Below are 18510 nucleotides of genomic sequence, written 5' to 3'. Positions count from 1 at the left end.
AGTTGCCGTTATCTCAGTTGACTTACCATCGTCAAAAACTGGTTGTTCCGTTTACGTTAAGTGTTCCGCGAGCCCATTCAGCTGCCGTCGCAGCGCCAAAGCGGCTAGGGATCGTATTACAAGTGGCGGGGTATGTGAGCCGGAAATAAGTCGTTCGCATTCAGATTATGCAACAACAAGAAAAAAAAAACAGAAATACAGACCGCAGCTGCTTTTCCACCGTCAATTCCTGCGCTCGCGAATGTTGCAAAGCCGAACTGCAGACGCTACGTTCGCAATTAGGCTGCGCTCAAAAAAAGTAAAAAGTAAAAAAGAGCGGCAGAAAAGAAGATTCTCCAGCGAAGACTAAACATAAAAAGGAAATGTCGAAGTTCTTGTTTTCCACACGCACAGCGAATTCGCCGGGTTGTAGGTGCTCTGTGAAGATACGTCTGTCATAAAAATAATATATAAAAACTGCGTCCATGCTCCTGTGCCGAAACGAAAACGCAATCAAGCCTTCTGCTTCTGCGTCCTCTGCCAATGCGAGCCCTCTGCCTTTAAATAGCGACGCTCAAACGCTGGCCCACCATACACTTGAGCCGCCAGAACATCTACTCCTTACTGCTTTCTGAAGCACGACTTTCTTTTCGTCGTTTTCGAAGACCACTGTCCTCCGGCACTCCAACGTAAGTTCCCAGACGTTATCGAAAAATTGTATTGTTGGGTTTCACGTGCCAAAACCACGATGTGAATTTGAGGCACTTCGTAGTAAGGGGCTCCGGATTAATTTGGACTCCTTTGGTTTCATGAAGTTGCACCCAACGCAACGCATATACGGGCATTTTTGCATTTCACCATCATCGAAACGGGGCCGCCACGGCCGGGATTCGATCCCACGCCCTCGGGCAGTGCCATAACTCGAACGCCACCACGGCGGGTCAGACAATTCCATTCCTCGTTCTTTTGTTTTAGCGTGTAACAGTTTTGGGCGCTGCTGAAATATAAATGTTCTTCTACAGGCGCTCGTAAAAGGAGACGTGCTTCTCGTTTTATTATCTCTCTTTTTTTCGTTATTATCCTCTCTTAATGTGAACAAAACTGGCTACCTGGCTAAATACCCCAGAGAGGGGATGAGAAAATGGCACCGCGGTATCTCAAATGCTAAGAGTATCGCACGCGCAATGCGAAGACGTGGGTTCGTATTCCACCTCCGGCTAGTTGTTTTTTCATCCACTTCCATTACCTATGATTTATCATTTCTTGAATTTAATTAGTAAGTACAGATAATTTCCCCTATATTGTCCTTGATATCTTTCTTTGTGGGCTTCTTATATGATGAATAAAAATCGAACCCCTCGCTTCCCTTTCTTCTCGTTCAATACTTTGTTAGATTGTCACAACTATGACATCTGTTCTTTTTCTTTGTTTGCTTTGTATGTGTGTGTTTGTGCATGCGTGCGTGCAATGAGTAAACCCTGAGGGTAAACTAAATAAATAAATAAACAAATAAAAATGTAACTCATTGAGTTTCAATTATTTAAGTTACCCATATTCAGCAATTCTTTTTAAGAACTATGATGCCCCAAACCAAAATATTGCTTCCCACAGCATGATGAATTCAGCTTTCCTCTGTAGACGCACTCAGTTTCGCTGAACTCAGTTATTCGGCTGTCCTAGGATAAAATTTGTGCTTTTCGTGTGTATTTGAGCAGGGGAACCCGGATTGGCGCTAACCTACAGCCTGCGCTTAAAAATAATATTGGGTCAGGGCCAACCGCGAATCTACGTATTTAAATACACGTAAAACTCAGAAATGCTTTCATGATACAACCCTCTGAGAAATTGTAATGAATTTTGGTGTACTTGACAAAAAAAAAGTCAGATTCTAGTGGCTCTAGGAAGCGGAATACTGATTTCGGGCTATGAAGTTTACACGAAAACTGTCAAAAATCAGAAAGCTTCAAAAAGGACCAACCTTCCAAAGCCGTAACATTGATGGAAAAGCGATTTCTCAGTTGCGTAAACTGCATTCGTTAGAACATCCTAGGCGGAGAATTCGCATATATGAGTTTACAGCTTAGCTGAATTTTATAAAATGTTTGCGCCAGTTTTTCAAGAGTGCTACTCACGTGTTAAAGGTATATATTAAAGCGCAACATGTACAGCGGATAAATTTGGTACCTTTCAGATGCAGTATTAGGTGCAGTTCACAAAAAGCGTGATATCGCTGTTTTATTGCTGAGTTGCGGAGTTGTACGCATGAGTTTCTTTCTTTCTCTTTTTTTTTTGGAAGGGGGGAGGGGACGGATTCGCAATTGTTAACAATATTTATTTTTTACAACTGACGACGTAGCTAAAATACCTGGTCACTGTAGTCACTACCTGTTCACTTGTTATGTTAAATGCAACACATTTCATGGTATCGATGCAGCGCTTTCCGAGAAAAACGATTTCTACGTTCGCATGGGTTTAGGTAGGAGTTCCCTAGCTCAAGCTTCCTCTAACGACCACTTCTTCGTCGGTCGGCTTTGGAGCGCCAGTCGGCCAGTTAGCGGCAGCTGGGATTCCTGGAACACTACCGGGATGACGCTGAATCGCGAACGTGATTTACGGGGATCTTTTAGTACATAGGGGTTTATTTTGTGGGGAAATAAAGGTTATCTTATTCTGCTTTCATGTACCACCTATCCCACTGACTAGTGAACCTGGCGATAGTAAGAGCGTGACCTTTGTGCGAACCAATGAAAGAAAGTGTAGAATTATTGGGACCTAATATAGCCCCACATAACTGAAGAAATTCCGAGGTAGCTGGCCTATAAGCTGCAAGGAAATGGTAAGTATGTTTTCAAGATCTTCAGCAAACAAACGTTGCAGATCTTGGAGGTCACGGTACTACCCAGCAACTTCGTCGGTCCGCCACCAGGTTCCGCCACGGCGTGTTCAACATCCAAACAGGCCTTTGCGACCCCTCCCAGTTCCCACTCCCTTTTAACTTGCAATCATACAAAAAAAAACTTCGGATGGTTGCTCGTTCGGTATATTGCGCCAATCTCATTCAGCGGGGTCACGGTTCCAGCATATGTGGCATATATATATATATATATAGAGAGAGAGAGAGAGAGACAGACGAACAGAGGACTCACGAAGTAATCATTGCTGCACATGCAGGATGCAGATGTACCGAAGTGCACACCTCGAGCTAGTCCTCACTGTGACAGCGGTACTCTACGGGTACACGGCAGCGGGAGACTGTTCTACAGAAGGCTGCGGTTATTTGGACGTGAGTATGCGTGCCAGCAACGTACAACTTTATTCAAGTCTTGAGAGCAACCCTTTTGGCACGACCTGAGGCGTTGAAGTCTACAATGCACCATCTTCTGAAGCATTCTGAAAGCAATGTTACAGTTCCCTGTCGTATTGCTCGAAGGGATACCCGCTACTATCGAGGCAACAGGTATAGAAGCTTTCATCATCATCATAATAATAATCATCATCATCATCATTTCAGCCTATTTTAATGGCCATTGGAAGGACGAAGGCCTCTTCCAGCGATCTCCAATTACTTCCGTCTTGTTATGGCTAATTCCAACTTGCATCTGCAAATTTCCTCATCACCCCACCTAATTTCCTGCCATCCTCGAATGCGCTTCCCTTTCATCAGGAAGGGAAGCACGTCGCCTTCGTCCTCATTGCGTCAACATCTCACATTGGGCCTCTGCCTCATTAGGTGCACTTCGGCATAGCTTGCCATCGGTACACAAACATTACACTATGTTACATAGAAATAAAATAAACACAGCTGTACGCATTGCATTTAGTTGAACCGAATTTAATCAACCGGTCCCAATAAATAGATTGATAGTGAATACTAAAAAGACTAAAGGAGTAATTTCTTCGCCTCGGACCGAGGCGCATGCGCAGTGTTCGTGTCTGAACGCTGTCTAGCGTGCGCAGTCACCGTGACTCCACGTTAGATAGCATAGGCGTTACAGGTGTGATGTAGCGTGCCTAGGTAGACCAGGAAAAGCGGCTCGTACACTTCGAGCAGACTTCGTTCTGGAGAGCGCTATATAGGGCTCGTAGGATTCGTGTAAACATAGTACACAGTTTTCTTCGAATGACAGGTCGTCAAAATTATATCGCATTACAGCCGCTCAGGTGTAGCTTGAGTACTTTACCGGGTTTTTCTTTTCTCCACAGCTCTCTTCGCTTTCGCTCTGTTACTAGCCCGCTATAATATAAATTTCCGCCTACAGATTTTTCCCCAAGTCTCCCTGCTTCCCTAAAAAAATTTACCTCTCCGAGTATGTGCGAAAACATAACAGTTATCTGCGATGAGATGTCCTTACACGAACTGAAAGCGATGCTCACGGGGAATCTGCGATGCTTTCAACTCCACTTCCAGATATTGGACACGTTCAAGTTTTTCGTCTTGGATGCCACTTCCGACCAGCAGCTGGATCTGCGCTGCTTGACTGTTAAAAAAAATGGGCGTACACAAAAACTAATAACTACCGATTCCACGACTGAAGAGAGCTATCACGCCTCCTACAAGGCCAAGTACATGGACAACGACGGTGAGCCACGGTGAGTTGAGGGCAAATTTTCGTCAACGGGAGCATAGTTTCCCAGTGGGCATTTTTCATCAATGTATGACTATGTTTGACAAGGCCCTATGAGTTATACAGAAAAGCGTTTCGTGCACCAGTGCAGTACTTGAAGTGCGCCGACTTAAGAGACCGTTTATGGTGTCCTTGTGTATAGTGTCCCTCCCACACGTACTCAGTGCTTACTCTCTCCCTTTCTTCCTCTTTCTTTCCCCTTTCCCCCACCCCCAGTTTAGGTTAGCAAACCGGATGCTGTTCTTCCTTGTACTCAGTGCTTACTCTCTCCCTTTCTTCCTCTTTCTTTCCCCTTTCCCCCACCCCCAGTGTAGGTTAGCAAACCGGATGCTGTTCCTATCCTTGTTTTTTTTTTCTCTCTCTCTCTCTCATGCCGCACGTCCGTGCAGGTGTACCCCTTGCCATGATGGAAACAGTCACACATTGTGAGGAATGTGACATCGAAATTCGTGCAAGACGTTTCAAGCGTTGTCACACTCAAGAGTGCGTTCACTTGGCTAGCGCACATCCTCGCTACAGGACGGCTAAAAACTCAATGTCTCGCACAAAACCCTATCGTAAATAAAATAAGCACCATAACAGACATACGCACCATTACCGTTTGGCATTGGGAACGTGTGGGTCCTTATATAGCAGCCCGTATCCTTCATATGGGGATTATCGATGAGATTTTTTAACAGGGAACTTTTGTCAAAAAGTGTTCACCCGCTTTTCAGAACTCTCCGAAAAGAACTAAGAAAATGTTCTGCAGTTTCTAATTTGCCGATGTTTAGGCGCATATGAATTAAAGGCCAACTGGAAGAAATTTTCAGATCGCGTAATAGGCCTACTTTCAAGTTGCGTAGGTATAGAGCGGTCTCGGCTCGTAACTTTATGATTGAAATGAAAGTTGATGCGTCAAAAGAAAGCACGCAATAAATTACGTTTTTTCGTATGGAAACAGAAAAAGAGAAGCGCAGTGATTAAATGGATAACCGGAAATCGCGCACGAACCAGAACGTTCAGAACCAGCGCGGATCGTCGGCATGGCCTCCAAGATGAGGCGACGCTCGTGTAGCGCTGAACATCTCGGAGTCGATGGGCTCGGCCACGCATCACATCAGCTAACCGCCACGCGAGCGCGTCGTCTGCTTATATGCTATTTGGAAGCCTGTAATATTTAACTTGCCCAATTACCATCTCTCCAGCTTTGCCAAGATTGCATGAACAGTACATGAGTATATACTGCTCAATCACAACCAATTTCGTCAAAGCGGAATTTTGTTGCATCTGACCTTTCAAATCCTAAACCAGCCTGGCTCGTTGGCAAGACCTCCGAGACCAGGGCACCGCACCGAAAATCTCGGAGGCGCCGTCCTGCCCGGACTTGCGTCATAACCTCTAACCACTGGGGCACCTGTCGTCTGCTTGTCGCTGTTAAAGGCTGGAAATCAAAGAGAAAGGATAATTTACCAGCCTTTCAGCTTTGTCGAAATCGATGAACTAGTTTGTACTGCTCACTAATAATCAGTTTAGCACAAGTGAAATTTTTGGAATTGGTCGAAATCTCGGAGACGAGAGGTGCTGCGTACTGTGACAGCCGGTGGGAGAGAAGAAAGCTGCCGCAGGTTCCTCAATATTACAGGCACCGAGTTCGTACATCAGAACTGTAATGTGATGCCCGATATTAGCAGCGCCCAGGGCACTTGGGCAGTACGACCGTAGCTTACTGGTTAGAATGCTCGGCTCGATGCCGCAAGACCGTTGTTTCTATTCCAAACACCTTGTGCAAAACCGTTGATCACATTATAGCCGTCAAATTGTGACGTGTGAACAAACACGTTCGGCCCCTTTCGTGACCTAACATTGATGTGTGCTGTATCAGAGGGCCTGCTAGCCAATATAGCATACCGACTTGAAAACAAAAAAAAACTAAGCAAGTGACTTCCCTTACTCAAAGTGATGAAGGCAACGAATTGGGGCTGCAACGAGTCAGTGCAGATTACATGCGGTCCTGTCTTCGGTAATCAAGATAAACGCCCGCGAGCTTCCTCGATGATCAGTTTCCTTTCACAAGTCTCTCCTGGTTTCAGAGACGGAGAAGTGAGCGTAACTGCTCAAGGCAAGATTTACGCTACGTGGAAGAGCGGTGAGTATTGAAACGTTCTCTGCGTGAAATTTATTTGTGCAAGGTGTGGAAACCCACACAATCTCTGTGATTTCCGGCGGTTTTGCCTCTATTTCGGAGCCACGACAAGGAGTAATGTGGTGTACGAGCACTACTTTGTGCGCGGTGCAATGTTTTCGTAATGCTTTCGTAATGTTTTCGTAATGATTTCGTAATGTTTTCGTAATGTTTTGGCAATGTTGTCATCGTGTGTGCGAGTCTCTTCTTGTCGCAGTGAGTGAGTTTCGTTCTAGTGCAATCACTAAGCTCTCCTAAGTTGTCCTCTTTTTTTTTCTTTTCTACGCTTTCGACATTAGAAAATGTCAGCGAAAGCTTGCAGCTTGGTGTGCGTTTCCATTACGCAGACAGCTGTTTTGTTCTTGAGCAATTGCCACAAGGTAATTCAGGTGAGTGCCCTCAATAATTCCCACACGCCTCTCCCTCACTCTTTTTCTTTCTCTCGCTGTCTAAGACATCTTCAGGTGAAGGCAGGACAAGCACGGCGTAGGATTCGTCATTGTATGCACACCTTCTAATAGGCTCGTCGGCAGCAACGAGAAAATTAAATCTTCTTCTTCAAGAGAGAGAGAGAGGGGGGGGGGGGGGGGGTACCACATGAATCTCATATCACTCCTGCATGTCTTCGAAATGGAACACATTCTACGTGGAGTCGTCGTCGTCACCATGGTTGACTGGGTCTAGAGAAATCAGAGTCTTATGCAGTCTCATCAGGTGTTGTTTGAAGTGTTAAAAGGTAAAATAGGCATGTAAAGTGCATTTATGAATTAGCTGCACATGCGAAGAAAAAAAAAAGATGCGGCTTGAAATAAATTACTTATGGGCAGGTAGTGAATGATATCAGGAATCGAACTAGAGAAGTAATTTGATGTATAAGAAAATATGTTATTTTATTTAGAAAACCAGCCCAGGTGACATTAGTAGGAGATATGCATTGGCACATGGATGATCTAGATGGATATAATGGTTCCAACGGTTTCACAGTGCTGGATCTGTTTGAGGAGCGAAACCTTCTAGCATCTTAAAGAGAATAAGTGTCATGGACAGGTAACGTGGCAATGACGAAACGGGCAGTCCTTTCTCCACTACGCCTTAGTCTCAGAAACGGCTTACAAATAATAATAATAATATTTGGGGTTTTACGTGCCAAAACCACTTTCTGATTATGAGGCACGCCGTAGTGGAGGACTCCGGAAATTTTGACCACCTAGGGTTCTTTAACGTGCACCTAAATCTAAGCACACGGGTGTTTTCGCATTTCGCCCCCATCGAAATGCGGCCGCCGTGGCCGGGATTCGATCCCGTGACCTCGTTCTCAGCAGCCCAACACCATAGCCACTGAGCAACCACGGCGGGTGGCTTACAAATGACTAGACCAAACGACGATATATGAACAAAAAGCAGATAGCCTCGGTATAGCCATCATATACGCATAACCTTTAAATTTGAGAGAGATACAAACGAAACAGAAATTAAAAGATAAGCAGAAGCAGTAAGTTGGGTTCTAAGGACGGAAGGAAAGAAAAACGATCGAGATTTACAAAAATGGCAAAAGAAAACATAAATTAGAAAGCAAAATTTCTAGGAAGATCAAAATGCCGTGCCTTGCTATTTGAGTACCAAGCTGGTTGCGTAAGGTTAAAACCATACCGGAGCAAATATTCGCAGAAGCGTGACGTACGTCCCTGCTGCAGCAAAAATCCGCTTACAACTCCGCACGTCCTAATGGAACGCTAAGGTATTCAACCAGCGAGACAAAAGTTTACGAACATGTAGGCAAAAGGCTGGATTGATGAGCAAGTATAGATTGCCTTATTAGCTCAAGCAGACTAGGTCACTATTTGCCACCACCCCGTTTCAAAGGGGCTGCCAATAAATCATCATCATCATCATCATCATCATCATCATCATCATCATCATCACGAGTGGTGCAACGCATGGAGCACCGACGCTTCGCCGCTCCATTCTTCACTCCTTCCTCACTTCGCCTCACTTTTTGCGCGAAGGGTCTGATCACCAGCAACGTACTTTTTTTTTATACGCCCTTATATCTCCGATTCCCCATGTAATTCCTGTGGACAACGTAGCGTCACACGCTTGATGTAGCCCAAGATCTTTTGTTTGAATTTTCTTTTTCCAGGTTCAAAGTACCACCTCTTCAGCAGTGTTAGTGCCACGGACACCGATTACGAGCAGTGCTTGGAGAAGCTAGAGGAACACACCGGCGGAAACGTCATATCCAAGTACGACCGTCTCTACTGCCATCCACTTGTTGAGAAGTTGGAAGAGGAGACCAAGCTCGACTACTTTTGAATACCACCTAATAAATTCTGAAGCATTCACGGACATTCTTAGACTCGCAAATGCGCTGCGCGAACTAAAAAAAAAAGGAAGATCTGTAGTTCTTTTGTTTTGTTTTTTACGTAGCGGCGAAACAATGAATCCCACAGCATCGTGCGTTATGGAGCTTCGCACGGCATCTGTGGTAAAACCATGCGCAGCTGCGCACGAAAGAAGCGTCCGTAAGAAGCGCGGCATTTACTTTCACTTCATGCATTGCAATTCGCTTCCACATATTCCATGTTCCACTTCGTCCAGCTTGCCCCGATTAACTTTCTTCAGTGGTGTAGCCACTTTAACCAATATTCAGCTGCATAAAGCGGATTTTAGGCCTGATCAGCATAGAAAGAAAAATGCATTGTAAGAAAGAGAAAGCCTATTTCGCTGAACGTCTGCTATTCCCGGCCATCTCTGTATAGGGGTTCAGCGGAACGTCCACGCCTGGTGACGAGTTCGGATGTCTGGACAGGATGACGTGGTTCATGCGAGCCACGAGCAGTTACCACGGTTTAGGGCGTACAGCTCTTGCAAGGAAGCCGTTCAGCTGCCCCTAATATGGGCAACCAGAGCGACAACCTCGAGTACCAACAGCAGTGGCGTAAAACACAGCCTACTGCGAGCGGAGCAAATCGTTTTCAGTTGCCCATGCGGCGATTTGGGGTCAGCAGACCCACCGCTATTCTTAAGGCACACTAGCCGCCGTAGTTGCTTAGGGGTTATGGTGTTGGGCCGCTAAGCACGAGGTCACGGGATCGAATCCCGGCCACGGCGGCTGCATTTCGATGTGGGCGGAATGCGAAAACATCCGTGAACTTAGATTTAGGTGCACCTTAAAGAACCCCAGGTGGTCGAAAGTTCCATAGCCCCCCCCCCCCCCCTAAGGCATGCCTCATAATCAGATCGGGGTTTTGGCGCGTGAAACCTCACAATTCAATTCGTTCTTAAGGCACACTGCGCCCAGCGTCTCACATGAGTATGCGCCGGCCTTCCAGACCAGAGAACCGCACGCATTCCTCGCAACGGGCATGGTTATAGAGAGGTCGGCTGGAGGCATCGGCCTAACACGAGCTCATTGCAGAAAACAAGGACACAAGAAGGAAAACCAGACAGGGCGAGTGCACGTCCTGACTGGTTTGCCTTCTTGTGTCCTCGTTTCTTTTCTTGCGTCTCAAGTCAAGTATAAGATATATACAGATGTACATAGATAGCCCCCGAAAAGTGCGTGAGTGTACACGAAGAACGCTAGCCCTTTAAGATGTATTTTCTGAGGGAATCTGACATAGTTCCGTTTATTTTGCGATCTATTAACGCGAGTGTACATATACGTACATTAGAATGTCAGAGAAAATCAGACAGGAACAACGCAATCAATCCCTACCTTTAGAAAGCTGAATAATGTGGCTGTTTGGGCGTGTTGGTAAGACACGACAAAAAAAAACTATAAGCCCACAACCAGACGAGGCGGTGAAAGAAGACGGGAGACACGAACGCTCAACGTGTTAGTATCCCGCCATCTCTCACCGTGTTCGTCTGCTCGTGCACATAGTTTTTTCTGTCGTGTCATTAGAAAGCGGTAAGGCTTACAGTTATGTTGGCACTCTAAGTGCGGACTGGTGAATGAGAGCCAGATTTAAAGGCCACCCCCCCCCCCTCCCACTTTAAATTGAATACGCGGGCAGCTCAGAATGAGGGCTCATTACATTTATGTCTGATTACAACGACAGGCACGCCATGTCTGAGCTTTTAGTTTTGCCTCACCGGGGTACTTTCCTTGATCGTACACGCTTGTGCGAACTTTCCTCGCGAAACGCAGATGTACAGCTCCTTTTTTTTTCACTCATCCTTTTATCTGATAGACATGTCGCCTTCTTTTTTCTTCTTCTTTTTTTTTTGGTAGAGCATCGCTTCGGTGTGTAACAGCTGTACTTGCCGTGCTCGCCGTCTACATATGCAGACAGTGAAGGCTTGGCTTGCAATAGTATGGAGCGTTCGGCTTTTTCACGTGGATATTATTTATTTGGCATAGTTGGAACGCTGACATTTTATTGCAGGCTAGCTTGCGCAGCCAACTGCAACACAAATGTTAAGTGGCTTCTAAGTGGTGCCAACAGACTGGCGGGCTTGTGAAAGGCGGGACGACCTCGACGCTAATGAATGAATTAGTAAACAACATTTTATCTCAGGATTTATTGCTCTTCTAATGTGGAGAAAGGGTTGGTAGTGTCACATAATATGAAGTTCGCGACAACGCCAGTAAATATACAGCTGTGATAAAGCATGTCCCTGGCTGCAGTTAGAAAACTGACATGTTAGCAGGGACTGACGCCAGAAGTAGTAACGGGGAAGTGACAGGTGTAAGTCACCCCCGGATGCTCAGATAGGCACGAGGGCCTAGCTGACGTAAGTCGACGTCAAAGTTATGGCAGAGGTTGCGGTCACTGCGCTAGAAAAAAACCGGCGCTTGTCTGAAGGCTGGGACGCCATATCGCCCTTCAGAAATTTCTGTTATTCACTCGGTCACTTATTTCCACTCGACAATCCCGTCCGCTTGATACCGGGTCATAAATTATTAAGTTGTCCTTCAGACTGAGTGGTAAATGCGGTATTGAGACAGGAAATAAGCCAGCTCACATGAAACGGCTATTTTTGTTACGGATTGTTTTCAGCTTGTCACTGGCACCGCGTGATAATGACCGAGGGGGCCTTGGGCTCTAAAGAGAAACAGCGCATTCAACGCCAGACGCATCAGGTTATGTGGGAACGCGATTCAAAGGGCAGTTGAAGTCGATGAATCGACTTCAACTGACAAATGGAATAAATCTTGTTGTTGTTGTTGTTGTTGTTGTTGTTGTTGTTGTTGTTGTTGTTGTTGTTGTTGTTGTTGTTGTTGTTGTTGTTGTTGTTGTTGTTGTTGTTGTTGTTGTTGTTGTTGTTGTTGTTGTTGTTGTTAAAAATTCGACAGAACCCATCTCACGATGACTGTCGAGGGTAATGCGTTTAGCACTGAATCAAATAGCGACTCAATTTATTGCCACCGTCGAAACGAGTTACGTATAAGGCGTGTACTACAGCAAGTATTCCTCTTTCGCGCTGCCCACGCGAGGCCTGCCCGAGACTTCTGAACTGTGTGGCGCACCGGTACGCGCGAGCGCTCAGAAAGCGCGTCATGCGGCAACAGGGCTCCTCTCTCGCTCTTCTCTTCGGACGCGCTGCGCCATCTAGTGACGCCGCCGAGCATTTCGCGCTTGGCCTCCGAGACGAGAAGCAATGGGGCGCTAGTGCGTGAGCACGCTGAGAATTGTTCCCTCGATCGCCGCACACCCAGCGGTACATGCGCAGTGACCCATTGAAGAGTGACACATTCCAATGCATTTGCAGCGCAGCCTGCTAGAGAAACGGATTGTTGCCCTTGAGGAACCCTTGTGACGTGGGTACTTTTGGTCATTGTAGAGCGGCAAATTCCCAGTGGCACATACCTAGTCACCCAAGTGGGCGTCTAAGAGGTTCAGTGCAGAGTAGCACAGACCAAGTGGGGCATACCCGGTATTACAAGTCGGCGTCAAAGAGTTTCTTTGAACAGCGGTGTCAACCAGTCCCACATCTACAGTTGACCAAGGTCGGCGTAAAAGACGTTAGTTGAAGAGTGGCATGTAAGTACACATTGGCAGACAATCAGTGACCCAAGTAGATCCGATGGTTGGTTTCGGACCCCGTTACCTCAGCACAGCCACCCGATGCGATACCCATTCGACCATGGAGGTCACATTGATCACATTGATCACATTCGACCACGGAGACACATTGATCACATTCGACCATTGAGAACGAAGTTCACATTCGAACATGCAGGTCACATTTGACCATTGCTGTAGGCATTGGAATAATGCACGCAGCTGACAGTCGTGGTCTGCTGGAGCCGTACTCGCAACAAGAATGACGTCGTCGATGTAGGGAGTCCGCGTTGGGAGGCTGTGCGCCGCCTCTTCAGTAAACTGTCGGAAAGTTCGTGCCACGTTGCGGAGTCCCAAAGGCATTCGAACATACTCAAGCAGACCAAACGTAGTTCTGACGGCCGTCTTACGAATGTCTGCGGGCTTCCCGGGCATTTGATGGCGCGCTTTAATGAGGCCCACTTTACGAAAAAGATAGTGCAGCCAGGCAGATTAATTGGACCGATAGCCTTAAGCGGCTTGTGGCCATTCCAATACACAATGGATCGCTTCAACGGAACAAACGAGAGCACCGGAAGAATGGCTCCTCTACTTTCCGCGCCTGATCCCATTGCACACGGCGCAGAGTTATTGGGAGTATCACGGACGAATAAAGATACAGGAAACAAAGAATGGCAGAAAGGTTAACCTACATACCAAATGCGGTTTGCTACCCTGCACTGGAAGACGTGGGAGGGGGTAGAGAGATAAGAGAGAAATAGCGAGAGAGATTCACAGGAGGCGTAGGAGAACTCACAGTTAGCCGTAACCATTCCTACAGTATCGTGTGCAAGTTTCTTGTCCCTAAAAAATAAAGCAATGTTTCAAAATTGTCGCAGCAGTCCAAGCCATCGCAGCAGACCTCTGTTGCGATTGCTTGGTTTAGAAATCCGCGGGCTTTGTTTAAAAAAAAACTTTATGTGATGCGAAAGTATGCAAAAGTGACACTTCTCAGTAAGATGCTTTTAGCATTTACTCTTCTTATATGGGGAAATATGTGGCATCCCACAGGTCAGTTGAAAATCACGCCGAGGAATTTATTATTATTGTTTCATGTACACAAACGCTGTGCGGTCTATGTGACGTCTCTAAGGAACTTGAAATGATTGTTAATTTCTTCATAATCTGCCATTGATTTACGACACCGAGAGGAAAAAAGGTATTTGTCCTTCGAGGCCGCTACACTGGCTAAGTTTTAGCCGCGGCAACTTCTGCAGTGCCAATTGCGACTACCTTGTGACATAAGGAAATGCCAGCTTCATTTCCTTGATTAATATTTGGATCCTGCACAACGGCCGATCGCGTACTCGTAGTAACATTAGCACCTCCATATTCGTTTTTTTTTGTAGATAATATGTTTTCAAAAAATAATTCTCGATAAAATTAGTATTTTTTTAGAACTTTCAGTCCTACCGTGGACGCCGTAACAAGAATAGTACTTTGGTGAGACAAGCAATCTATGCAATCAATATACCAACTAAACAAGAAATAGATGTAGACGAACATCAACTTTTTCTGATACCAATCGAATACGAATATCAAGCATCGAATAGTAAAAAGCCAGGCGCAAATATTTACAGCAGGAATATATATTTCGATATAATTGAGCACCACTTTCGTGCTCTCCAGGATAACAAAAAAAAATTACCGACGATTACGTTACTTCCTAATGCGAAATTTGAGCGCAGCAAATAAGCTGTTTCACCTTTTCGATAGATTGAGGCAAAGAAATCGAGCAACACATGTATGCGCTATCACAGAATTTTTTTTTTATTTTTCACACGTATTCCTTTAACAAAGACTCCACTAACAGTTCTTGACAGTCATGAAGGAAGCTTTGTGGTCGGAGAAATAGACTGATATATGTTCGACTTGGTACACCCAGTGGCGTAGCAACAGGGGGGGCCGGGGGGCCGTGGGCCCCGGGTGCAAGGGGCCAGAGAGGGGTGGGGGGGGTCATATGCGTCTGAAGACACCCCTCTTTCCGCCAGCTACACCCGGGGAGGGGGGTGACAGAAGACCTATGGGCCCCGGGTGCCAGACGACCTAGCTACGCCACTGGGTACACCAATGCTTGATTCTCAAAGACGAGATCTATACAAGTGCCTCGCGAGGTTGTCACAGCCGTGGGACGCGTTACGAGCGAGAGGAACGGGATGTTCTCCCGCATAAGTGTTAGGAAATTGCTGTTTGTCTTTATGTCAAGCCGCCACCGATCTGGCTCTCTGATTGCCACCGCACAGGGCGAACGGCAGCGGCAATTTCGGCTCGGGCGGTGCACATATACAGATCCGCCGCCACCGATCTGGCTCTCTGATTGCCACCGCACAGGGGTGGCATTGGAGGAGGAGCGAAGAAAGGAATTAAGTTCGAGCCGGCGCTTTGACAACCGGAGACTCGCAGGAAGAGGGGGAGGGGGCGGCGTGTACACCCAGCGGCAAACGATGGGGGCAGAAGCGCGCGCAGCAAGCGGACAACACGATAAAGGGAGGAGGGAAGAGATAGCAGCGACTGACTGATGCCGCTGACGCCGATAGTGAGTCAACCCCAGCTGCGGAGTTGGTTTCAGGGACAACGCCGCCGATGCCGACACAAACAATATGATACCTTCGCTTCCGCAGCGCTAAGAACCAGGTCTAGCCGTGGGAAGGTGGTCACGTATTCGTCGACGTGCCGGGGCCTACGTGAAATAACCGGCGCGTCGGCAACTGACGAGCACCCTATCCGCCACACAAGAACAGGGGAGGGGGGGGGGACCCTTTCCTCCTCTTTCTGCATGGCGGCGACGGTGTTCTATGCAGTCACGTTATCTTGACTCTCTAGCGGCGTCAGCGGCATCCAGCGGTATCAGTCGGTCGCTGCTAGCGCTGGGGGGATGAAAGGGGGCGGAGCTGGTTACGAGGCCGACGACGACGCGAAACCCAGGAACGGACGCCAAAGAGCTGCGCTCTAAAACAGCAGGTCCCCAGTTTAAACACAGAACCACTACAATGTTATGTTAAAGTGGGCGGGCTGGTGCATTCTTAAAAGGTAATCGAACGGGTCGGTGTATAGACGACGGCGTCGTGTCCTGCATGAAACGCTGTTCGATCACCTCCTAAAAATACCGTACATTATAAATAAAGCAGCCGCACGAATGTACCCTCTGCATTTTTAGAGCCAGGGTACAAACAAATTTTCCAAGAGTGAATGGCCACTGCATGACTAGATCTGTCTGCTATCTGTCGTCCTGTCTGCTCCTAGTCTCTGTCCGTGTCGCTTCGCGCTACAACCCACGATCATGCAATGCAGGCTTCCGGCGCGAAGCCGCAAACGAAGCTTGCATTACCCATTTCGTTTCTACACTGCTTCGAAAACTTCCTTTGTCATTGTTCAACTCCTGATCATTTGCGATGTTTCGTTGAGCAGACAGAAAACAGTAACCAAACTTTAACTGTCGGTTGTTGCGAAATATTTGATCATTAGAAAGTACCGAAAAGCTCGTTTTCGAATACGAATTTGTGGTGTGCAATATTCGAATCGTATTCTAAGCTTCGTATTCGCCCATCCCAAAGGAATTATGGTGTATCTACGCAGTACGAAGCTTGAGACAAGCTACATAAAGCGCAGTGAACGGTTGGCGTTATAGAAAGATAAATAATTAAATTCTGATATTTTATGTGACAAAACCACGATTATGATTATGAGGAACGCCGTAGAGGCGGACTTTTAATTCAGTTTGACCACCAGGTTTATTTAACGTGCCCCCCGCGCATAATACACGAGAGTATGGGTTTTTTTTTTTTTTTGCAGTTCGTCTATATCTAAATTCGACCGCCCTGGTCGGGATTCGATCCCGCGAGCTCGAGTTTTGCAGCGTTTCTTCGAAACAACTACGCCACTACGGCGGGCTTTTTGAAGGATAACATCAGTAACGAAAACTATGAGATAATATTGGTATCACCAATTAATATTATTTAATACAAGAAAATACCAGGGAAGCGATGACATCACTGTAGAATATATGTATCATATGCATGGAAAAGTAGGTGGACACGCCATACTGAAACATGGTGAATAAGTATTTATTCGGATGAAGCATTATAGCTCGAGACCCACTCCAATTTCCCTGTTCAAGTAGACGTAAAACGCAGAATTGGTTTTATGAGACGAACGCTGGACCTACTTCAACGAAATTTGTTGTAATCTGCAGAAAACAGTAAATTGTTGTGGATTTAGGGAGCAGAACATTAATTTAGGACTTTGAATCTTTTTTTATTTCCCTAAGGTAGGTAATTTTTAAAATATTGAAGCAAGAAATTTACAAACCCGTAACACCGCAGCAAAAACATATACCGCAGTTCTGTAAACAGCGTCTGTTAGAGCATCTAAAGCGAACGAATTTGGTAAATAATTTTACAGCTTACACAAAACTGTTGCAATGTTTCCGAGTGATTTAATTACAAATCGCTCGCATACTTCAAAGCTCTGTATAGGACATCAAATTTGTCCGTTCGCGATGTATTAATGTGGAAAATTTTGCAGAAGTAGGATATCGCTTTTGTTTTTATTGAATTACAGAATTGTAAATTGCATACCTGAGTTATAATTTTATTACATCGAAGCTGTTAGCCTCTAATTGGCTGGCCTTTTTCGTGTCCGCGTCCATCAGCATAAGATAAATTGGAGGACGCTTAAGCTTCGCTTTTAAGAGTGTAACGTGATAGCATTCAAAGATCCCTGGCTGCTTTTCACGCTTCCTGACAACTGCAGCGTATGTAACCGTAATGTTTACCCGGAAGCGCTCGCGGCGAACGCTATGCACAAAGGCACACTTTCTGATAGAAACCCGGCCTCTGGCGTGCGCCGCAATGCGGCGGAGGCGAACGCCATCTGCAAGTGCTTCAAGAAAACGGGCGCGCCGCTCTGTGGACTCCGAGATATTCGCGCAAACGGCGGACGCCGTGGCCGGTCTATGTGCGGCAGAAACGCTGGAAAAGGAGTTCCTTCGGGTTTTCGCGTGACAGTTATCTGGTATATTGAAATTACTATCCGTCGCTATCATGTCTGTAGGTTGCGTGTAAGTCGTACTTTACGTTCTTTCTACGTATTTTAGCTTAAGAAATACAATTACTTCAGTAACTTCCTTGCGCCACATGGACGGCCTGGGTATAAGTGGTACGAACATCGTTTTGCCGGCACGACGTCCGACGTCGGACGCCGGGTTTTCTGCGACACCGGGCCCTTAATGCCATCGCGATAAAAGGTGGGCCGATCCCGGCAGCATTGCAGGATCAGGAGCAGTGGCTCCTACCCCCGTAAGGCACAGGCTTCAAGCGGTCGGAAAAGCTAAGCGAACAGTGCATACATTCTTTGGGATCACGCGTACAACATGCAGAACATCATACGTTTCAATAAATAGCATGCACAAAGCAATCATCCCAACCTCATAACTGATGATAAGGCGCTCCTGATAACAATGAGAAGCACGTAGCGCTCCCTGTATACGTGTGCTAGTAAAGATTACTGTTGCGCAAGCTGCCACGCCGACGGCAGCTTGTGACGTCGAGAGTGACGTCCCTAGCCTTTCGTTTATGTTAGTTAGTTCGAGTTTAATGGCGCAAAAGCGACTAAGCCCATGCTGCGCCCGTCAAGGACCTTTCGTATATGAAAGAACCAGCCTAGCAACCGATTTCAACGTTGTTGCAGCTCC

General features: G+C 46.4%; 1 protein-coding gene across 1 annotated transcript; it reads left to right on the top strand.

The window, feature by feature from the left end:
* The first annotated feature begins 586 nt into the window (after positions 1–586).
* On the top strand, positions 587–9107 carry LOC142558156 (uncharacterized). Its single transcript, XM_075670317.1, has 6 exons — positions 587–668; positions 3151–3262; positions 4388–4569; positions 6677–6732; positions 7068–7157; positions 8909–9107. The coding sequence occupies exons 2-6, from the start codon at positions 3152–3154 to the stop codon at positions 9079–9081; spliced, it is 612 nt and encodes a 203-aa protein (XP_075526432.1). The 5' UTR covers positions 587–668; position 3151; the 3' UTR covers positions 9082–9107.
* The last annotated feature ends 9403 nt before the right edge of the window (positions 9108–18510 follow it).

The sequence above is a fragment of the Dermacentor variabilis genome, chromosome 9 (genome assembly GCF_050947875.1).
Source record: "Dermacentor variabilis isolate Ectoservices chromosome 9, ASM5094787v1, whole genome shotgun sequence".
NCBI lineage: Eukaryota > Metazoa > Arthropoda > Arachnida > Ixodida > Ixodidae > Dermacentor > Dermacentor variabilis.
This window is presented reverse-complemented; position numbering and strand designations above follow the sequence as displayed.

Excerpts from the sequence above, each read along its gene's own strand:
- LOC142558156 (XM_075670317.1), top strand. The coding sequence starts at position 3,152 with ATGCAGATGTACCGAAGTGCACACCTCGAGCTAGTCCTCACTGTGACA. Across the intron at positions 4,570-6,676 it reads GACAACGACGGTGAGCCACG|AGACGGAGAAGTGAGCGTAA; the intron begins GTGAGTTGAGGG and ends TCCTGGTTTCAG. Across the intron at positions 6,733-7,067 it reads TTACGCTACGTGGAAGAGCG|AAAATGTCAGCGAAAGCTTG; the intron begins GTGAGTATTGAA and ends TTTCGACATTAG.